The sequence below is a fragment of the Drosophila miranda genome, chromosome XR (genome assembly GCF_003369915.1).
Source record: "Drosophila miranda strain MSH22 chromosome XR, D.miranda_PacBio2.1, whole genome shotgun sequence".
NCBI lineage: Eukaryota > Metazoa > Arthropoda > Insecta > Diptera > Drosophilidae > Drosophila > Drosophila miranda.
The window spans coordinates 17,030,078-17,053,268 of record NC_046674.1 but is presented as its reverse complement, the minus strand read 5'-3'; the positions used below and the strand labels follow the sequence as shown (position 1 = coordinate 17,053,268).

The following is a 23,191-nucleotide window of genomic DNA, read 5'->3' as shown; positions in this document are numbered from 1 at the left end:
TACGATTTTGGAATTAATATATTTAAATATCAGTGTTAATGTTATTTAGTAGAAGCATCAAGTACAATAATCATATAAATAGTTTCCTTCTGCGCTCTCGTCTTTGATTTTCGTTTAGCAAGTTTTCTATTACATAGTCTACTCGTTAGGCTAGGGCTAGAGATACTCGTGGACACGTAACCCACTGGATACACACGAACATACATATACAATACCATATACAAATGCCGATTCACATACAAGATACTCGTACAAACTAGAAGCGTACTAAGGAGCGCGAATGTAGTGGATTAATGTTCTTAAGATGGATATAATGCTAATTGAGTTACACGTAGAGCTTGACTTGTTTTGGGGGGAGCTGACAGGTGGGTTGGGTGTGAACTAAGGGCTGGGGAGGTCTACAGGTAGCCATGGCCGGCCACCTCAGCCGGTATGAAGCCCTCGCGACCGTCGCGCGTCTTCACATAGAACCACTGGCGCTGATCCTTAGATTCGCGGCACTCGCACAGCGTCACAATCTCCCCCTTGTGCACCGCGATGCTCTCCGTGACGTAGTCCGAGTTGATGGCGACTAGAGTTTGACGTAGCCCGTTGTGCTGCTGCTTTCGTAGCACGCTCAGTGCTGTTGCCACCGCTGGCTGCTGCTGCGGCTGCTGAGGCGGCTGCTGGGGAAGGGTCTTTGGATGCAGATGCTGGCCGTTGTGGCCATTGGTGATGTACGAGACGTTCGAGACGCGTCGCGCTGCCTGCGACTGAGCCTGGGACACATGCAGATGCGGCTGCTTCTTGATGTTCTTCTGCTGCTGCTGCAGCGTGACGTACTCGTCGTTAGAGGCTCCGCTCCGCACCGAGGCTGAGCCGGAGGCCAAGCCCACCTGCTTGGTGGAGCGCAGCTGAGCGTAGGCCTTCTCCACGAGCTTTGGCTGCGAGGCGGCACGCAAATATAGCTTGTCCACATGCTGCTCCCCGTACAGGGAGCTGGTCGTGCTGCCGCCTTTGGTCACCTGATGTTGGCTAATGCTGTTGTTGTTGTTGTTGATGCTCAGGGGCAGCAGCTCCTCGACGGGCTTTGAACTGCGTGGAGTGCGGGCGCCATCGGAGCGGGTGCCGCCGCGCATCCGAATCTCCTTCTCCGAGTCGGTCATATTGCCGCAGGGACGGGGAAAGACGTCGGCGTTGGATTCCCAGCATGGAGTGTGCCGGGAGCCGCTTCGAGCCGCCTGCGGGAGGATTCCCAGCGGCAGGCAGCAGGCATAGCCCACGTAGCCCTCCTCCGCATGCGGTGTCTGCACGTACAGCCAGTTCTGGTTCTTGAAGACAGCATTCACGACCATGCCCAACGGCAGGGGAATCTCCAGCTGATACCCACCCGGCCGCGTCTGGTAGAGGGTGCTGGCCGTGGCCAGGACCACGGGTATGTTTCCCGGTGTGGCTAGCGAACAGCGCGACAGGAACTCGTCCACGTTGTGAATCTCATAGCCGAAGCGCTGGACCCGATTCCGGTCCCTTCGCTTGCGGTGACGATGACGTCGCTGCTGCTGAGGGATCGCTCCTCCTGCCACTCCGCAGCCCCCTTCCGAGGCTGCCACAAGGCTGGGCTCCGAGTAGGTGCACTTCAGCGAGTCCGCTGTCGTGACTGTCGAAGCCCTCGCCTGGCCGTTGGACGATTCTCCCGCGTTGGTGGAGGCGGCGCCAGCGCCCATGGAACGCGCCTGCTGCAGCCGGCTGGCCAGCTTCTTGCGGATCTCGTTCCGCTTCCGGGCCAGCAGCAGGGCCTCGCTGTGCGCATCGCTCTTGGGCGCCCGTTGGGGCGTGCACACGAAGAGCAACTCTTTGGTGGAGGCGCCGGACACCGGAGCGCCGGCCTGCGCATGGCTCTGGCTACGTGGAACCGCCCTTTCCTTGTAGTCCAGCAGATTCTGGTTGCTGAAGAACTTTTGCTGGCCCAGATGACCGTTGCCCGGTGCCTGGTGCCCCGTAGGCGTGGTGGCGTACCCATTGAGCGGCTCCGCTCCGCCCGGCAGCTGCTTGACCCTGTACCGCTTCTTGGTGACATCCAGCTGCGTGGGCACTGGCTCCGTTCTCGTCTGACAACCATTTCCATTGCTGATGGATGTCTGCAGCGGTTCGTTCTCTTTCTGGTCGCCACCCAGATCCGAGGACTTGACCTCGTTGGAGTCCTGGTTCGGGGTCTGCTCTGGCGCCGCCGGCTGCGGCTGCTGCTGCTCCCGGAGGACCCAGGTGAGTGAGATTCGAGGCCGTCGCAGGCTCAGATTCTGACCCATAGCGTCGTCGTCGAGACCTAGTCCTACAGCATGCTGCAGTTGGGGTGTGCTTTTGGCTCTCGGCACTACGGCAGCAGCGACTAGTGGCAGCAGCTCGTCGATCTCCACATAGTCTGAGCTGTACTCGAGTCCCTCCTCGTCCTCCTCACCCACTTCCTGCCCGGGCGTTGGTGCTGGTGGTGGCGGTGGAGGCGTGGCCGTAAAGTTGCCCACAGAACTGTCGCTGCTTCCGGGCTGCTGGAGAATCAGGGCGCAGGCGTGCAAAAGGTCCGGACAATAGGCATCTGCAGGGTTTGAAGGATTAAATTTTGTATTAGATGGAGCTCCGCGGCTCTTTTCTTCTCTGCTTACCCCTCAGCCCGCGGCTGCGTCTGCGTCGGCGCTGGCGTCTAACTGCGCTGCCGCCGCTGCCCAACGCGCAGTCGCTGCTGGATCCGCTGCTGCTGGAGCTGTCGGTACTAGAGGCGAATCGCAATTCCTGCTGCTGCAATTCCCGCAGTCGTCGGCGACGTCTTGCCTGCTGCTGTCGCGCTGCTGCTTCGTTGGCTGTTGCTCGCGTGGGCGACGCTGCATTCTCCGCCAGCTGCGGCGGACCTGACCTTGCTCCTGTTCCCGGTCCCGTTCCCTGCCACTCTGTGTAGCTGGGCGGCGGTGTCAGCGGCAGGGGGCAGTAGAATGGCGGCGGCGTGGAATGCACTCGACGGCTGGACTCTTCCAAAACGTAGTCGTTCTCCTGCGTCTGCAGCTCTATAGTAACGGCATCTTCATAGCCCAGTGGGTGTCCATGTCCATCCCCAGACGGGGCATCCGTAGCGATTGGATCGCCGCCATTCGGGCGGTAGGTCGGCGGTGGTGTGGCAACTGTGGGGCGAAAGTTAAATGGAGAATAATCAGTGTCATTTTCAGTCCCAGAAAGTTGGAATATACCTTTGTCTGTATACCGGGAATGCACAGAAAATAGGGGTATATTGGATTTGTGATGGAAGGTGATGTGTGTAACACCCAGAAGGAGGCGTTTCCGACCCCTTAAAGTACATATATTCTTGATCAGCATCGATAACAAAGTCGATATAGCCATGTCTGTCTGTCCGTCCGTCTGTCGCTTTTGAATTGTTGAACTATACACCTTATGAAAGTCGGTAGCTCTATTTGTAATTTCCATACTTTCAGTCTGCGATTGGCCCTGGTTAGGAAAATGCAGAATGATTGTATTCTCAGATTATGTGGTTTCCTTATCTCTCTTTGGCCTTAGCCAAATAAATTACCATATGGTTAAATTACAAGAACATGGCTCATTAACAAGTGCTAAATGCTAAATGCTAAACGTTTGTTCGCCTTCTTTCGCTTACGATGTTGTACAAAACATTACAATAAAATTGCTGTGCCAACACTTGAGTACGGCACTGTTTATTGACTGAGTACCAGGTAAACAAGTAGAGCAGCGGGCTTTGCCGCGGCTCACAACGCTCCCCCTCCTTGTACCTAGTTTAAGACCTGTTTTCCATAGTTATATCCGCAAAAGGGTTGATTGGACACGCGCTAGAGATGGAGAGTGATCCGGGGCCCACAAGCAGCAGCCACTTGGTGTTGTCTCTCCTCATCATCCTCCTCCCTGTCCATCCTCCTTCTTTCAAGACTTCACATGACAATAAAAATTCCAATTATATTAAAGATTCTTTCGATTCAAAAAAACAATGATGTGCCCTGTCCGTCCGACTATTCCCACATCTCATTCCAGTCATAAAGACCATTGTGAGGCGATAACGACGACGCCTGAAGCGGCGGCATGGGAGGACAACACCCACACGTGGGAGCAGAGCACAGCAGAGCAGTGAAGGGCAAAGGGGAGAACAGTGGAATATGGGGGAGGGGAATATTTAAAATATTTGCCAATATAAATGTCAGGAGCCGGCGGGAGAGTGGAATGGAAGCCGCTTTCTGACTACGCCAATAGTTTGTGGCCGCCTGGCTATCAAGGCCAAGATCAGCGAGAGGCTCTCCAAATGGCCAAGACGAAGGAGAGAGGAGGAGGAGAAGGAGAAGGCCGAAAGGAAGGTGCAGGAAGAAGCGTGGCCAATAAAATTCCAAACTGATATGCTCAATGGCAACAACGTGCCACAAGTGAGTAGTAAAATGTGGAAACGTGACGGTATTTCAAAAATACCAAATATTGGATTGGAGCAGCATCCAGTCTACCCCTTTCCCTTCTCTCGCTCTCTGCCTGGCTCTGTTTCGGCCCATTCGCACAACGTTCAATGGAAAGAGAAAACCTCGACTTTTAGGCCAGGATACTCGTCGCATAAGACACTAGCGTACACCCTATCCATATATAGAATTCTGTTAAATTTATATCACACACCAATCACACACCAATATGGCCAGAGAAATTGCAAATGGAATTCAAAGCCCAACAAATTGTCACAAATTAAAACATGGACAAAGTGGAAGTCCAATAAATAATTATGATTTGCGGGGAATGTAATAAATATTAAAGGAATGCTACAAACACATTTTCAAATCGGATTTATTCAAGTGGCGAACTGGACGCCGTATGTGACGCCTTCATGGGTCCCATTTTCACACCCAAAACTAATGGCAACGATAACAAAAGGTGGCTGGAATTCAGACAATGTGGCCCTACTATTACGTCCATTCTGACTTCTGGCATTACTTCAAGGTGCTAATCATGGAGTCTGTTCTTAGGTAATGCTGGTCCATTCTGGGATCAGAAATTCATCCGAAAACCCCTCTAAAGTCTAGAGAAACTCCTACAAAGTAGTGAACACGCTTCGAAAGGATAGAGTAGACTCCCATATCCATAACTAAGGCCTGATGAAGCGCAGAAAGGACAAGGCCCTGAGCCCTGGAAACCAGGCAAAATCTGCGGGCCCAGCAGCAACAGCAGCAACAGCGATGCAGCGACTTTAACGACCTCCACAACGGAACAGTGGAACGAGTGGCAGAGTGGTGAAGTTGAGGGGCTGAGGGGTTTGTCAGTCAGTTGGCCAGTTCTTGGTTCCTCTCGCCTACCGCCACCACGAGCCTAATCAAAAAGGTTCAAGCGCAGAGATCGTGCGAGGATTACATGGGGGTGTGACGACAGGCCGGCTCAAAGTCATTCAGTCCGTCGACTCCTACTCCTACTCCGACTCCGACTCCAGCCACAGCCACAGCTCCAGCTTCGACTCGATCGTGATGCTGTGGCCTTTAATGGCCTCTACGTGAGACGTGATCTCTGGCAGGCAGCGGGATGGGCATGCGGAGACCTGTGGCCGCAGCGAGGGCATGGCACAGTGGTGGGGCCGGGTGGCAGGCAAAGAAAACGAAAGTGTTTTAGTTACAGCGCTCCATCTGTGCTGCTCTGTGGCTGCCCTCTAATTAAACGCAGACGGCTGCCAAATTAGCTAATGACAACATTGCGCCGGAACCAGCGACTCCAACAACTGCAACAGCAACAGCAACAGCAATAGCAATAGGAATAGCAATAACAACTGCAATGGCAACTGCAACAACGACAACCCATTGCACAAATCACAAATCACAAATCCAAAGTTGCAACGCCTGCCCAAAAATGGATAAAACTCTGACAAATTTGTTTTGCAACTTGTTGGTCCGCCCGTTGCAAATATGGCCGGTCTGTCGTTTGGTCGCTGGCTGCAACATGAACATGGCCACTGGGGCATTGTGGCCGGGCCAAGTCGAGACCAGAGACCAGAGACCAGAGACTCGGGATGGGGACCGGGGACCGGGGACCAGTCGAAGCGACAGCTGTCACTCGCTGACTGGACGCTTGTTTCTGGCCCCTGGACACCAGTTCAGGCCTGGGTCCCCAATGCGACTTTGGTGATAATAATTCAATCGAGAAATGTCGAGGCGTGCAAATCACTTTGTTTGATTTGTGTGTGCCCCGCTGGCTTAAAAGGCGCTCGGAATTGATTGGAGCTGCATGTGATTAAGTGCCACATGACGAGCGTCAAGAGATGCCACAGGAACACTCATCTCATCGCAGAGCGGCATGCAAAGAAGGCATCCACATAACTGAATGAGAAGAAACGTAATTGAGACGTAATTGGGTGCTGATCCAGAATATATAAGGGGCTCTTAAGGCTCTATTTATTTAAGGTTTAATAGTTTTAGTTTTAATAGTGTTCAGTAAATGAATAAAGTGAATAAATGTGTTGTGAACACACTCACTTTCCCTTCGTTGCTCGTCGTTTCTTTAGGGATCGTATCGTATCATCGTTGCCGCTCGTTTTGTCTAGGGATCTGCTCATCATTTGGTTGGGATTTGCGTACCAAATCCCGTATGTACCCATATATATACTGTTCGGGGTAGAGTACTGTTCTTCCCAGCGTGGCAAGCCTTTCCAATTTTGAAGAGTTTCTTGGTTGACGTCACATGCGAGTATTTGGGTCACACTCTTATATTATACGCTCTCTGTGTTTCCGCACTCTCTGTTCTGACGTACAACAGTTTTTTCCTATCTATGTCTATGTCTATCGATAAATTCCGCGATAATTCTGCGATTAAGTGAAAAGTTAACCTGAAAATAGCTCCAAGTGTGGGAAGCTTCGATCTCCAGGATGATCTCTAATGCACAGACTGCTCCCCTCGCCTTCCATCACTCTCTTTTCATTCGCTCTTTCTTTGTTTCTTTCTTTCTGCTGCTGTGGCTGCAACATACTAGATGCTGCATGCCGCACAATCGATAACTGTTTTCGGACGGCGTTTCGCGCACGTCCCTCGCATATATATCTTAAATGGCAGCAGCAGATAAGACGCACTAATAAGATAAAAACATTTTAATTGCCACTAAACATGGCAGCGCCACAGACATACAGCTCTCCCTCCTCCTCCCTCTCCCTCTCTCTTTCACTTGATCTCTGTCTATCTCTGTCTTTGCTTTAGGCCAAACAACTGTAAAACGGCTATGACCATGGCTATGGCAGCCATATGCCGCGGCGGCTGCGGCGGCTGCGGCTGCCGCTGCTGCCTGCCTTCCAGCCTGCCTGCTAATGGGTTAACAAAACGCCACGGACAGTCCGGCAGTCAGGCAGACAAATAAATAAAACTCTGATTTCGTTGAGATTTAATTAAAATTGAACTTCGATTCGCTTCAAATCGAATGGGACCTTGCTGAGGTGCCAAAACAAATTAAAATGCTTCTGCAGGATCATCAAATCTTTAATGACCATCACAGCCAGTGCCAGTCGCATGATCAGGCCCATCAAATCGACCACCAAACCAAACCACCGACGACTCTGTCCCGCCAGAAATCATAAAATCCAGCATAAACTTCCATGACTGTCAGCTATCCCCACCAGTGTCCACAGTGTCCAAGGCAACTCCCAATCCTTGTTGACAAGTCGAAGATTGGAGTTGGAGTTGGAGGCAGAGAGCTTCACCAGGTGCCAACACATGCCTTGCCACTGCAACCACTGGGCACTGGGCACTGGGATGGGATGGGATGGGATGGGCGCACTGGCACTGGCCCATCAAATAGGAAAATTTATGCCACAAATAATTTACACAAATTTCAGTTTTTTAGCTTTTCAATTAGCCAGGGTTTCAGGTGGTGTGGATGTTCCTCTGGGATCGCCATGGAGTCTCGACTGTGTGTGGAGTGTGGAGTGTCGAGTGATGTGGGGTCTATTAAGCCTATTTTTATGACTTTTTAATGCCCTGTTCGGCTTTGGGTGGTCAAGACATTTCAAAGATTTCAATAGGTGCGATTCCCGAACGCGATCAAAAATGAATTAACTTTTTTTATGCTCATGACTGCCCAAAGGAGCAGCCCTTTTTGTTGTTGTTGTCTGTGTATCTGTGTGTCTGTGGGCTGTTTCTATGGATGGGGGGGGTTGCGGTTTCTGGCCATGGCAATAAAATTAAACGTTTGTTAGCTTTTCGGCTGTTGATGTGGGGTTCGGTTCGGCTCGGCTCGGTTCGTTTCGGTTTTGGTGCGTGTGTCTTAAGCGGTTTTAAATATTTATGAGCCCATTTGTAGCATCGTTTGCTCACAGCCCCATAGCCCCATAGCCCCACAAAAATATCATTTTATGGCCTTAATAAATTTAAATGATGTGGTTGGACGACCCACGTGGAAAGCTGTGCAAAAGGTGTGGCCACACAATTGACAAGGTGCCAGGAATCAAAAGTTGGTTTCATCGAGGCACAGCACACGACACAGGACATTAATTTTGTGTGATTTATTTTGCAAAGAATTCATGAAGTTTGTTCGTTGGACTTCATTCGCCATGCCACATGCCTCAATCCATGTCTTTTCGCCCCTTTTCAGTCCCCAATTCAGGCTTCAAAATGTGTTTATCTCTTAGATTCCATAAGTTCCAAACAAAAGCCAGTTATTTTCCATTTCTTAGGGAAAACTTGGAGCCGGAGACAGCTTTTTTCTTTGCAAGACTCCTGTTCCTTAGACTGGATTTCAAAAAGCAGACAGATAGTGAGATAGAGAGATAGAGAGGTAGGGAGGGCAGCCGCATGGCCAAGGACAGTCAAGGAATTGTTGGGCAAGTGCGTATTTATGCCTCATTGACCAACTAGGAGCACTTCTAGCCACTCCAACATATGGCCAAGTGGCTGGACTTCTGCTTGTGCTTCTGCCTCTGCCTCTGCTGTTCTCGGTTCGGGCCAAGGCGAAATCGAGTTAACAAAAGACAAATGCCGCTTCGTCCTGTACTGGCGTCAAGATAAGCGTCAAAGGACATGGGCTACCCCCAAATAAGAGCTCCATTAAAAGCCACTAGCTGCTGGAAGGCACAAGGACGGGGGAAACATCAAAGCAAAAAAGCAATAAGTCCTGGGGGCGGAATGTAAATTGAAATACGCGAATGCCGGGGAACGAAAGAAACGGGGGAGAGAGTAGAATATCTCAACCGAAGAACCGAACCTTGAACTCCGAGCCACAGCCCGAACCCAAAGCCAAAGCCGTTGCCAAATCCGGACCTACACCAACATGGCCGGAAAGGAAAATACGCGCAACGCACTTTGATTTGCTGGCCAAGATGTTGATGAACCGCGCGCTCCGAACGAAGGGCTTTAAGGAGCGCCGCAGATGGAGCGCAAGTGCACTTTGGCCCCTCCAGCAAATATGTCTTCGAGTGTCATCCAGTGGGAGCTCAAACGCAAATCGCAGATCTCCAAGCGGGAGGGGGAGGCCAGGACAAGAAGTCGTTGCAGGAACCGGAATCGTAGCCAGAGTCGGGTTTTGGTTTTGGTTTTGGTTTTGCTTTCGCTTTTGCTTTTCGGCATCAGGGTCCTTTGTCTCCCTTTGACATGCCGCCCGCGTGCTTTATTAAAATTTCTTTCTTTCCGCCAAAAAGAACGGGGAGCTTCTATCGGGGGTTGTCCCTTTGGGGACATTGTTATAAATTCCTTTGCTGAAAATTGTGAAAAATGTGAAAAATGCGCCATGTAAATTATTTCTGCGTCATTTTTTCCGCCATGCCACGCTTTTATTGTGCATGATAAATTTTTATTGTAATTGGCTGTTGATTTATGGCCCATAGCCGACATTGCCGCTATAGCCCGACAGCCTCCAAAAGAATCTCGGGCTCTCGGGCTGATAACAAGTGCTAGATAAACGATTCTCTTTCAATTTGCCATTAATTAAAGAGGAAGGAGGAGACTCTTACATATTTCAAGGCTGGTCCTGGACCTCCCGCCCCTCCTGCCACAGAGATTCAGATTCAGATTCAAATGGGTGGCTGGGGCATAAAAACTAATCGCAGCCTTACAGAAATCATCTATGAAATTGCGCTCACTGATGCGTAACCGGCCACCCAAGCAGGAAGTGCAAGGCCCCCGCCAAAATGTAGGCCCAAACGAAGGAGGAGGAGGAGGCCTCGTTTCATGGCTAACATGCTGAACGCGCCCAAAACGCTCATTGTTTTTGTCAGATGCTCCACAGTCAAACACCATAAAAGTTTATGAACAGAAGAGAACCGAACAGGCCAGAACAGAGCAGAACAGAGCAGAATCCACCGCCAGCCAGAAGTGGCAGATTTTTTAATGCTTTGTGAAAGATTTCATGGTAATTTCATCGCCGGGTTATAACAATTTACAAATTATGTAATCGAAATTTATTGCCTTGCATAGCTGCTGCCAGAGAGCTGAAAGAGCCTCTCCTTAGGGCTTGGCTCCATTCTCATTCTATCGGGAGCACACCACACACAGGCCCGGCCACGTCGTTAGTTTAGACGAGCGGCTGTGGAGGAGGCCTACTCTTTGGGGAGTAGGAAGTAGGGATACTTCGATATGCACAGGTGGCTTTGATGGGCAACCGTTTGATGTGCGCAACATTTGACTTGGGGCCAAAGGCAGAGCCAGAGTCAGAGTCAGAGTCAGAGCCAGAGCCATAACCAAAGCGAGAAGGAGGCTAAGACGAACGAAATGGCAGATGCGGGAGAATGTTAATTTTCAGACAGAGATTAGATTCCTTCGGAGCTTGCGGATTTTTCCCTATAACAATCGCTTGATCTGAGCTTGGAAATGATCAGGGAATGAAATAAACAGATGGAAAATGGGATGGTAAGTCCTTACCATCACTAAAGAGAACAACTGCCACCACAAGATAAATCCGATTGACTCCAGGAGACACCTGGACTCTCACCTGTGCTTAGCAGCTGGCAAGTGGCTTCAAAAGTTCCCGTTCTGATAAATGGCGATTTGTTCGCATTAAGCCCCATTCCGCATCCGAATTTGCTCTCCGCCAAGCGCATAGATCCGTGACCCATTAGTTACGGCACTTTCCAAACAAACTCCAATAATGCAGCCATTAAATGCCAACTATTCTGCCATCAAGTGCTTTAGTTTGACATAAATCTCGAGCGGATGGCAAAAGTTTTGCTTTCGCCACACAAATCTGTGCCTCGCGCACTCCCAAGTGCCCCCAGCCCATGCTTACCCCTCCATGCCCCTCCATGCCCATGATTCCCTTCCACACACTCGACGCGCCCTAGGATCAGCGCGTCCAGTGGGAGCTTATGTTGCAGCTTTAATTAACGCCGGGTTTTTGGGATTGCTGAGCCTCGTCCTGCTGCTGCTCCTCCTCCTGCTCCTGCCACATGCACAGAGTTTGGCCAACAGGTGCAGAAAGTTTTGACCGACCAGAGCCCTTGTCCCTGGCCCTTCTAGCCCATCCTATGCCATGCCATGCTCTACCTATTTCCACAGCCTCACCCCAGCGTATTTTTATTTAATTTAGAGTCGCGCTATGCCAGGCAGGACTTTCATGTTGTAATTTCCTCAAATTTACGAGTTTGCTTAGCCCCGGATACGGGTTCGGGATAGTGCACAGAGTAGTGGGGTGGGGTCATCCGGTTGCCGATGGTGGGTGGGGGGATGGTGTTTTGGCAATAGCCGTGCCGAGGAGGCAGGATTTACGACTTGGCTTGCGTTGGGGTTGGGTTACTCGTAGTTTCACTGCCGGGCATGGGACTTTCCGGAGCAAGGTTCTGTCCCTGTCCCTGTTCCCGGTCATGGTCCTGTCCGCTGTGGATTGTTAGCGCCTCGACTCTGTTTTTGGGGCGCCTCATTTTATTAGCAGCATCCTCCTCCCTGAACCCTGGAAATCTACACCAACCATTCCGCCATGAATCCTGCTCAACCAGATTGCTGTAAATGAGGCAACTTTTTGTGCCCTTGACTGTATCTCCCCTTGAACATAAGACAGAGCGAGATAGAGAGAGAGAGAGAGTGGGTGTGTATGTGTGTGTTCTCTTTTGGTAATTTCGCATGCAGTTTATGGCTAGGCATAACAACTAAAACAACAACAAGTCAGGGGCTCATGCAGCTGTTAGACGTCCTTCGCCACACCCCATCCCCAGCCCCAGCCACAGCCCCAGCCCACTTCGCACACGTTGAGGACGATGCCGCTTATAAAAGTTGATCAAAATTATTACTCCACCCAGAGAAAACCTTGCATAGAAGAGGAGGAAGGAGCAGCGGAAGCGTGGGTGGAGAAAGAGTAAAGGGCTCAACGCTCTTGCTGTTGTACAAGTCCAGGCCGCACTCTCTCCTGCCTGCTCACTGGAAGCGTGGCCATGTTCTGGGACAATTAGAGTGTGTGGCCCATTGCCATAAAGTTATGGGATTCATGGCGCACGTTTTCCACAACGCATTTCGGAGTTTACTTATTACTGCAGTTTATCTGTCCAGCCGGAGTGGTGGCAAAGGATAAACTTTCGGAGGGGGGCCACATTTTATTAGCTACGGCATATGGCTGGCCTACGTATGCCCTCCCTGGGCCCTCTTCTGCAGATTCATGCAGTATTTTGCGTAAGTTTTCGTGTGTTTGCCTGTACTTTTTACGACTGCACATTGTGTGCGCGATATTAAATTCATATAATGGAGGGTTGAGGCATGTGAAGTGCATATAATCTCGCTATAACTGTAGTTATAGCCAGTTATCCGGGGGATTACTTAATTGGCAAGAATATTAAGTGGAACCAACAAATTAACGAAGATCATAGCCTAGGCACAATACTCAGCCCTTTACTGTGTTGCTCGCCGTCTACAGTTGTCTCCTTCTCTCGAACGGATAACAGAACGGCTCTGCTCTCTTTCAAAGAATAACAGAATAGAAAGAGAACAAACACTGCTGGTCACATAATACGTTGACAGCTACGATCTAACAGCCACGTTCATCCATTTAGCAACCATAACGAAGTAGGTGAACGCTTGTCCAACATATTAATGCAAATGTAATCGATCGCAGCGTAATGAAATGCATATGTTAATACGCAATATACTTTTAAATACATACATATACATATATGTATGCCCCCGCTGTGCAGCGCTCACAGGCTTGGCAGCTAATTAACGTAATCATGGTTAAGTGGAAAACAAAGGCGAGCGCGAATCTATGTCTTTTCCGCATTTCGCGGCATTGCATAAAATGTTGAACAAAATGAATTGGAGGGTGGATCGGATCAAATTGGATTGGATTGGATTGGATTGGATTGAATTCGAGTGGATTCCGATGTATGGCATGTGAGATTCCAGCGTCGAGCATTACCATTGCATCGGCTTACAGCGCCAGTCACCAATTGCGGCTTCCGTTTAGGCAGCAGGGTGTACGACACTGATGCACAGAAGAAGCTGTGGCGAAAATTGTTTTGCCGGCTTTTTCGGAGCGCACGAATGAACAGCAGCAGCAGCAGCAGTAGCCGCGCCCCCTCTGCCACCTCATGTAAGCAATAATTAGACACACGTAACTCTGGACGCGACTGTGCTGCTGTAATGTGGTGCACATGCAAATGTCGGCGGCCCATGGAAGCTGCATGGAAATCGACACTCCTGCTGCTGCTGCTGCTGCTGCTGCTGCTGCTGCTGCCCGACGGTGATGATAATGATGGATGGATGGAGACCGCAAAGTACGCCACATGCCGCGGCCATGGTGCACTGAACCTGATTACATGAACATTTCGTATAAAAGCCCCATGGATCCCCGACGGCCCACACAGTGTGAAAAGCGAACGCGCTCCAATCGGTGGTCAGATAGTGGGATAAGCTTGCAGGATTAATTAAAGGACCAACTAAAGGACCCACTAAGCAAATACAGAATGGCCAAAGTGAGTCAACTTTTAAAGCGAAATCGTTGCTTGTACAGGGAGTACAGGAGCACTTGCTGGAACCATGGGTTGCATGGGTTGACCATGGCCGTTGACCCTTCACTGTACACTGTACTCCTGTACTCATAACGACAGGTTTAGAACACACTCTTAAAGCTCCTTTCTCTGTCGGAACAGCCAACACCGCAGCGACCTCCGTTAGTCGGGAACATCTTGGCTCTGATGCTGCTGCTGCTGGCGGCCACAGGGCTCGAGGCACGCCGCATCGCTCACCGGCGCCTCATCATCCATGTGCCCGTCAAGGTGAAGACCCACCATCACACCCACACGGTCTACAAGGCGCTCCACGGCTCCCACGGTGGCGGTGGCGGCGGCGGCGGCGGCGGCGGCGGAGGGATCAAGCAAACCGTCTACAAAGTGCTCGGCTACTCCACACACGGAAAGGGAGGAATCGTCGGCGGCGGAACTGGCGGTGGCTATGGCAGCTATGACATGGGCGGCTTGGGGGGCATGGGTCATGGCGAAATCACGTACGAGGATATGCACGGATGCGAGAGCGGCAAGGTGGTGCCGGCGCATCGGGACATGATTTTCAATCATTACTCGCGCCACGACGAACGGGAGGATGCCTTGGATGCCATGGCGGCGGACTTTGACGAGGAGCAGGACGAGTTCATAGATGTTCGGGATGGCTGGTTGTGAATAAAGTTACGTGTGGGAAAACATTGCCGATTAATTATAAAATTCCTCCCGAATGATTCCTCTTCCTGCAGCAGCAGCAGCTCCTGTATTTGCATGCGGCTCCAAAGTAATTACAAAATTGTTGACGAAGCAGCCCCCAAGTTCCCCGAATTCCAATCCCAAAAACTTGCCGCCTCAGCCATGAAGCTCGCAATTTGTGTCTTTGTCTCCGACTGCCCGCCGAATCCCACTTTGAATCCGCATTTGTATTGTTTAATTAGAGAAGCAGAAGGAGTCGCAGGGGCGAGTGCAAAGAGAGGACTGCAGTCCGTCGGGCACTCGAGGCCAACGTCAAGTATTTGCATAGCTCTCGACTCGAGAGCGGCGCGGCCCCGGGCGCATATTTTAGTGGACAATTAAGTGAAACGATTCCCCAATGAGCGAGCGAACGAACGACCGAATGAATGAATGAATGAATGCGATATAAGTACGAGAACGAGTGGCAAAGAATAGTTTTTGCTACGGAGAGACAGGTGTCCTTTAGGTTTGATTCATTTGATCTGTTCAACCGTTCTAAAGCCAAAAAACATGCTCCATGACTTAGCCCTAGAGTGGGTATGGTATCCTGAGTGTACACCTTTAGACATACTGCAAGAGCAGTTGAGGAATTTCTTCTTTGGGCTCTGAACGTGTAGCCTCTACCCAAGCCAGCATTCTGGCGATACTCTTCCTGCATTTTTCACTGCTCATCTCTGTCCATCTTTAGCTCTATCTGTAGCTCTTAGAACTGGTATCAAGATGAAGATAACACCTTGCCAGTTGGTTGTCCACTTCTGATAGATCGTTCCATGCGTGCTCGTTTCGTGTTAGTACTAGTACTTGTATTAGGATGAGTATTAGGCCATTGATCAATCAATTTTAATCGCTGCCTGGGATGCCGTTTGAACTGGAGCATCACTGGCATCAGTTAGCCACCGTTTGACATAAGGCAGATTGATCACTCTTCTGGGAAGACGCACCTCCCCACCCCTGCCTCGCCCCCTTCCATCCGCCCCACAGTTGCAGGCAAACTGCCAGCCCCAAACACAGGTGCCGCTCGCTGAGCGCAAAATAATTTGCGTGTAATTGAAGGCGACAGCGCGTCACGGGTCGAAATGATAAATGCGTCTACCCGGGCCGGGCCCGGGCCCGTGCTCGGTCCATGGCTCTGGGCCACAATTGAGAACCGAATCCGAATCTGAATCTGAATCCGAACCCGATCCGGCTGCCGCTTGGGCCTCGACGGCTGCTCGACGGGTGGGCCGCATGGCACTTTTGACTGGCGCCAACTGGTCAGTGGATATGGATGTGGGCTATTTAAAGGCATTTAGCTGGTAATGACATTTAAGTCCAGCGATATAAATCGCACCACCACAGAGACCCACCAGCAGCAGCAGCAGCAGCAGCAGCAACATTGTTGCACTCAGACAGCAAAGGGGGACAGAGCAGAGAGAGAGAGAGAGAGAGAGAGAGAGAGAGAGAGAGAGAGAGAGACAGAGAGAGAGAGAGAGTTGTATGGCCCTCAGAGATCAAATGAAGTTGTTAGGCTTTAAGCCGCACCTAATCCACCCGGCACGTGGTAAAGTTCCATCATCAATGATGCCATAGAATGCCATTACGACTACTGGATACCCTCGATTATTTCTTCGGATTGATTGCCTCCCATTTCTCATATATATGTCTCATACATCGTCTCAAATTTGTATCGATTATGTCTAGTTTTTGACCGATTTCTGATTGAATCAGTTATTTTGAAGTGTAATTTCCATCTACATATATCTATTGTTATTATCGATTGTAGCTCATTTCTCATAGTTAATCTTTTCATTCCTATTTATTAACTCCCCCAAATGGATTCTAAGAAGAAAAGGCCAAAACCAATAGATTCCTTCTCTCAGCTGCGTTCCTCGTGCCTCTTATATCCCCAAGAACAGGCCTTATGCAGGGTATCAAATTCAACCGTATAGATGAGCAGCTAAACAACTGAGCGACTGAGCTGCTTACGTCCACCAGTGTCCAATGATGACGGGTTGAGCTCCACAGAGCTTTGTCCATCAGCTCCGGCTGTGGCTCCATCTCCTGGCATTCTGCTCCATCTCCTACTCCTACTGCTACTCCCACTCCTACTCTGGCATTATTGGATACGTTAAGCCTTTGCACATATTTGCATCCTGGCTGGGGCCCGAATGCCTGGCGGCAACAAAGCGTAAAACGATTTGGCCAAAACCAAATAGGCAGTCGCTACAGTCGCCACGAATGTAGGCACAGAGATGCAGATGGAGACTGGAGTGCAGAGTGGAGGATGGGGGATGGGGGATGGAGGATGGAGTAACCGGTGGTCAAGTTACCTTTACAATATTTGGCTGCACTAGAAAATGCTCCACCAAATGCTAAATACATTTGTGGGTCGCTTGTTCTCGCATTCGTTCTCGTTCTCGTGTTCTTGTGTACGAGTATTTGATTTGCTTTTCGCTTTGGCTTTTGGCCTGCCTGCCTGCTCTCTGGCCTGCGGTCTAAATAAATGTATTGATTTTGGCAAATGGCTTTCTGCATGGCACAAACTCCACGCTCCACACTCCAGCCTATTCTATCCTCCATCCTCGTCAGAATTGGCACATCTGAATGATCTACTCTAAATCTGGATACCCTTCCTGGGTATTTCATTAAATAACTATACAACTTCAAAGGCCATCAATTGTTGCAATTATGGGACAATATTGTAAATGTTTTATCTTCTACATATCTCATTTGTTGGGAGTACCACAAAACATTTACACACTCGTGTATGCAAAATCATCCATCAATCAATGCAAACTTTTCCGGTGATTCTGTGTCTGTTTCTCGTTCTGTTGTGTGTTCATTCCGTAATTGAGCCAATCCCCACTTTTGCCTCACATTTGCACCATTTTCACTCTCCCTTTTTCTCACACAGCGGCTGCCGGCTTGTTTACCCTTTGTCTGGCCTTTGATTTTTCATTTTCATTCCATTTTTTGACAGCCACAATTTTTGGCCATTTTGCTGTTTGCCTAATTGGTTTCATTAGGGAAATGTTCGGTTTTCCGTTCTCGGTTTACGGTTTACGATTTTTCGGGTATCTCTTTGCCCCTTGCCTCCCGGCAGAAGTCCCCACTTACCTTCTTTCCGTTTGGTCGAACGTAGGATACCAAAAAAGCGACGTTCCTGAGTCGAGCCTGAAAGAGTGAAGGAAAGAAGGAAGGTAAGAAGTTGGGTGTAAAAAAGTTAGTCAAAAGTTCTGGGCAGAATGAAAACTTTAAGGTGAGTTTTCTGGGCAGAACCTGCTCCCCAGTTACACGTGTCGCGCGAAGAAGCAACAACCAGGCAGGCAGCAGGCATAATTTTCAACAAAGTGACAACTAAATAAATAGAAGAGAGTGCCAAATGGCAAAGTTTCCCTCTACCGCCAGGGGCCAGAAGGATGATGCGGGCTGGGCTCCGTCTACGGCACTAATTTTAACACCATTAATTTGCGAGGCGAGACCATGGAGCAGCAGGCAACCCACAGCCCACAGCCCACAGAGCCCAGAACACAGAGGAGGAAGGAGCAGAGGAGTCCAAAAGAGTCCTGGCTGCTCCTTCACCGAGGAGATAGAATAGAGAATTTTAAATGAAATGGACACAAGTTTTATTGAATTGAGTGGCAAGCAAGGAGCACCACGGAGCAGCAGGAAGGAGCTGGGGGCCGGAAACGGAAACGCATTACTCCTCTGCTTTTCAGCTGAAGAGAGGGATGTTGTTCCTGTGTTCTGTTCTGTTCTGTTCTGTGCTGTTCGTGTGGCCAGCACTTTGGCCCACACGTTTACACGCAAGCTTACGGGTGGGGGTCAGAAAGTGTGGTTCGAAGTGGCGCCCCAATCAAAAAGAACAGCCAACAAAGTGGCAGGCAGCAGAAGAAGAAGCAGACGCAGTAGCAGTGGCAGAAGTTGTGGCAAAGTTTTTGATTTCATGATATATTTATGGGCATCCGCTGCCGCTGCTACTTTTGGGGCGCTGTCCAATTCCTTTGAGTAATAAACTTGGGGGCCTCGGCACAAGTCCTGCCCTGCCTGCCCTGCCTGCCTGCCCAGCAAGGGATGCGGCTTACAACTTGAACTTGAGTTATTAATTTATTTCCCTTTTTTCCACAGCTTCCCTTTCGCACAGTTTAAAGTCGGCTTTTATATCGAGAGAAGATTATTAACTATACGCCGCGTGGGAGCCGCAGGAAAATGATGCTGATAAGTTGGGGCTGATCCGCAAACCGCGGCTATTGCGGTCCTGTGGCACGTACCAATCGATGGAGAATTTATTTAAATACTGAATACTGAATACTGAACCAATCCGTGGTGGAATTAGGTTGGGGATACTGCTCCAAAAAGCTGCACAGGACAATGACCACTGTGGAGCACCTGAGAATGGAGAATGGGGAATGGGGAATGGAGAATGGATCTTGCCATGGCTAATGGAAAAAACAGCCCATGAAATCAATTAAATATTAAATAAACCAAACATCTCTCTCTCTCTCTCTCTCTCTATGATTTTCCCCCAGGATATTGAAGTGAAAGGCAAACACAATTGCACAATGCTCGGCGAAAACTTTATGAGCCAGCGTAATCCTGGCAATTATGTGCCTGCTGCTGCTGCTGCTGTTCTCACTCCCGAAGAGCAAACATTATCTCCATATTGCATGAAAGTATAAAGTGAACCAATATGTGGAGAAGGAGGAGCATGAGCAGGAGCAGGAGCAGGAGGAGTAGGAGGAGGAGAACCACTGCCACATGCAGCATCCATGGTCAGAACGTGACGCTGCATGAGCATTAAATTCAGAGAAATGTGAAATGATTTGAACAGGTGCAACAGCAGCAGCAGAAGCTCTAGAAGGAGGTGGAGAAGGAGCAGGAGCAGTGGCAGCAATAGCAACAGCAGCAATACTAGGATAGAGGGAACGAGTGGAAGGAAACTTGGCAAAAAGACTAATTATGTATTCATTAAAATGGCAAACGGCAAAAGGATATACGTACATATGCACACAGATACATACGTCCGCCTTCCGAGCGTCCTTCTCTTTCAGCAAACGAAATGAAATGAAAATACTGACATCCGAAGGGATAGGACAGGGCAGGGCAGAGCAGGGACAAGGTCTGCTCCAGGAGTCATGAATGCATTTGTGTGGAATATACATACGTACGAGTGTGTTTATATATTTTGCATAATGGCTCCATCTCTCCATCTGTGGATGGGTTTTCTCACATTTTGATTATGATGATAACCTAATATGTGCGCTCCCACCCCACAAGAGGGGAGCTGAACGAGGGGGGAGAGTGATGCCTGGAAAATGATTCCTAAATGCACACATTTATCATATTTGCATGAGTTTTCTTCTGGGGGGGAAACCTCATTAATGTGTCCCTGAATTAAAGATGTTTCCTTTAGAGCAGGTGGAAATCTAATTTCTCCAATTTAATTAGACACATGGCTGGGACACTTCTTAAGGAGAATCTTTGCATTGTTTAAGGTTAGAATTCTCTAAAGGAATGATTATTGATTTTTTTGAGTAGTATTTTTTAATATATTGCATGAAGATGAGATGGTAATCATAAGGATACCATGCGGAGCGGGGTTTAGTTTTTAGTAAAAAAAAAAAATAATTAAATCTAGGTATTAGAAGGGTTCCTTAGTCGTTGGTTGGTGTTTTCTGTGGGTCATTGGAAGTTCTTTTAGTTAGCCCGAGAATCCGCCGAAGATCCCCTTGAAGAAGCGATAGATGGGTTTGGGTATCTCCACTGCAAACAGGACAGAGCTCTCCTCGCCCTCCTCCACAGGGACGGCAGCAGACTGTGAGCGACGTTCGTCCTTAAGGGGCAGCTTCAGCTGTTGTTGCAGCTGCTGCTGTTGCTGGTTGAATTGTGTGAGAATCAACTGCCGAAAGGCTGCATCCTGGCTCTGCTTCTGACCGTTGCCGACGCCGATGCCATTGCCATTGACCGGCTGGAACTGCAGTGGCTGTCCCACATAGAACTTGGATGTCTTGAGCAGATCCTCGATCTTTATGTGGCCCACAGTCGGTTCCTGCTTGGGTGCAGTCTCCTGGTTGGCCTCTGGGGCAGGCACCAGAAGCGGCAAGGCAGCCAGATTCACTGGCAGCAGGACATTCGTGCTCTGGACCTTCTCGCCGCGACCTTCCTCGGAGCCGTGGTTCAGCAGGGGATTGGAGATCAAGTAGAAACGGTTTCCGGCCTTTTGCTGCTGATTCTGCTGCTGATTGGAGGATGGCTCATCGGCAAAGCCGCGGAACTTCTCAAAGTAGTGATGTGCTTTCGTAGGTTCGATGGGACTTACAGAAGAATCATTGGCACTGGACGACTGTCCCTTGTAGAAGGGATTCGGCAGCAGCACCAGACTGAGGCCCACGACCTTGGGGAAATCGGTAAAGGGATTGGGCAGTGCAGGGAATGGGAAGGCGCCTCCTCCCGACGGCTTTCCCTCCTCGTACACGTAGGTCACGTTGCCCGAGGGAGAGGTGCGGTTCACATAGGTCGTCTCCTGCTTCTCGAAGGGATTGGGCAGGAAGGGGAATGGCTTCTTCTGGTTCTGGTTCTGGTAGTAGTGCGTGTGGTTGTGTATGTGCTGTGTGACATTGGCGCCCGTCGTGTTCAGTGTGGGTACGTACTCCACCCTGGGGGCCGTCTGGAACTTGTTGAAGAGATGCGAGTACTGTACATCGCTGGCATTCAGCAGCTGGGCTCCCGGATACTTGAAGATCTTGTCCAGATTGGGTAGCTGTCCTTGGAGCTGGCCCACATTCTCGTACTGCAGCAGGGTTTGTCCGGGCTGCTCGAAGACCAGTTCGATCTCGCGACCTTTAATTTGTCCCTTCTGTTGCTCTACCTGTCCCTTCGGCTGCACTGCCTCTCCCTGCTGTGGCTGTTCCTTCTGTTGCTCTGCCTGTTGGTGGCTTTGGCCTTCCACTTTCTCGATGGGTGCCTGATCCTTGGGTATTTCATTGCCAGCTGATTGGTGGGTTTCAGGCTTTACTTCTGGAGTTTCCTGGATCACTTGGTTCTCTTCGATCACTTTGCTTCGCTCCTGTACCACTTGGTTTGCCTGGACAGGCACTTGGCTCTCCTGAATGTCTTGGTTTTCCTTTAGCTTCTCCACGGGTTTGACTGCTTCCACAGGTTTGACTGCTTCCGGGGAAGCACTAAGCTCCTGCCCAGTCGCCGCTCCACTCTCTATGATCCTGGCCCGAGCCGTTGCCATCAGAAGAGCAAGTATAACCAGTAGACGCAGAGATTGCTTGATGAGAAGTCGGGGAGAGAGTCCATGGTTAGACCCGGAGAGACCTTTTCTTTCTCGTGGATTACTTACCATGTTGAGGGTTTCAGTTGAACTGTGTCTTTCCCTCAGGTTTGCCCGACTATTTATACAGATCTGGGAGGAACGGAACCTTTTCCTCTGCTTATCTCTGACAGGAAGTCCATCGAAATTCCCAATCTTTAGGGGCACTTTGGCTTCCATATTCCCACTCGTATCGCTGTGGTGATTCGTTTTTTGTGTTCACTTAGCAGAAGGCGCCAGGGCCAGTGCCAGTGGCAGTGGAATATCGATGGTAGAATTGAAATTGCACTTAAAAGTATATTGTGCGAGTGTCTATCGTCCTCTGCCCTCCGTTTGTCTCTTGCAGCGACGCGTCGTTATCAATTGTTGTTCCTGCCACCGTTTTGGTTTATTTTTCTCTCGTTTTACGTGCAACATGAAAATGCCATTGTTTCCGAGGCACACACAAACGGAAATCTATGACTCGCTTTACAATGTTTTTACTCCCTCCTTCAACAAAAACCAAAACAAAAACAACGCCAAGAACGGAAGTAACTATCGGGGAAGGAGTGACGAAGGTTTCGATACCCTACGAAAATTATTCATTGGCCACCGGCGCCAGGGTGCACAAGCAGGACCGAAGCTCGGTCCCGAGAGTGAAAAAACAAAATACACGTCGCGTGCAGAGGTTTGTAGATTCCTTAAATGACTCATCGGGGATCTCATTCCTATGAGAGCTATATAATATAGATGTTGGTAGAATTATGCAGATAAGATTTAAGTTTTTTAGTTTCCTTTGTTAAAACATAAAAGTATTTTCAATATGAAATTCAATCCGAAATAGGCAGATTCTTGTTAGACCCTAAGCTGTAGAGATTCGTTGAATTTTCTTCAGATCTAGGACATTTTCCCAGCTCTTTCAGATGGGTTAAAGTACCTATTCCTTGCCCAGTAGTTTGCCTTCGAAGTAGTTTTCGGTTAAGTTTATGGAAGTACTTTCAAAAGCAGCACCTTATCTAACAAACTACTCTCTAAACCAATAATAGCCTGCCTTCTTGTAGGGCATTCAAACTGCACGGGCAAGTGCAAAAGACTGTCGTCTGTGAGGAATGTGAGCAGCAGGAGCTTAAGGCAAGCGCACCCATAGCATAGACTAAGCCAAAGGATGGAACAGATGGATGGATGGGAGGGAAAGGAAAGGAATGGAAAGGAAAGGAGAGGAAAGTGCACATCAGCTGCATATTCATGCCGGAGAGAGCTTTATCTTTCGAACTATGTCTTT

At 49.5% G+C, this 23,191-nt stretch overlaps 3 protein-coding genes across 4 annotated transcripts in view; 1 reads left to right on the top strand and 2 right to left on the bottom strand.

The window, feature by feature from the left end:
* LOC108153210 overlaps positions 1 to 23,191 on the bottom strand; it is a 45,070-nt gene continuing 21,879 nt past the window's right edge. Inside the window, exons 2-4 of one of the 2 annotated variants that reach the window (XM_017283032.2) lie at positions 17,730 to 17,786; positions 2,637 to 3,146; positions 1 to 2,569 (exon numbers count right to left, since the gene is read on the bottom strand). In XM_017283032.2, the coding sequence (XP_017138521.1) occupies positions 399 to 2,569; positions 2,637 to 3,146; positions 17,730 to 17,786 (2,738 nt within the window). In that variant the 3' untranslated portion in view covers positions 1 to 398. Of the gene's footprint in view, positions 2,570 to 2,636; positions 3,147 to 17,729; positions 17,787 to 23,191 lie in introns of those variants that run through there. The other variant, XR_004471453.1, reaches the window with a different exon arrangement.
* Positions 13,645 to 14,616, top strand: LOC108153214 (glycine-rich cell wall structural protein). Its single transcript, XM_017283036.2, has 2 exons — positions 13,645 to 13,874; positions 14,052 to 14,616. Exons 1-2 carry the CDS (start codon positions 13,866 to 13,868, stop codon positions 14,574 to 14,576), a joined length of 534 nt encoding a protein of 177 aa, XP_017138525.1. The 5' UTR covers positions 13,645 to 13,865; the 3' UTR covers positions 14,577 to 14,616.
* Positions 20,078 to 22,125, bottom strand: LOC108153212. The gene is made up of 2 exons (XM_017283035.1): positions 21,961 to 22,125; positions 20,078 to 21,888 (listed from the first exon to the last, which is right to left on the bottom strand). Exons 1-2 carry the CDS (start codon positions 22,108 to 22,110, stop codon positions 20,314 to 20,316), a joined length of 1,725 nt encoding a protein of 574 aa, XP_017138524.1. The 5' UTR covers positions 22,111 to 22,125; the 3' UTR covers positions 20,078 to 20,313.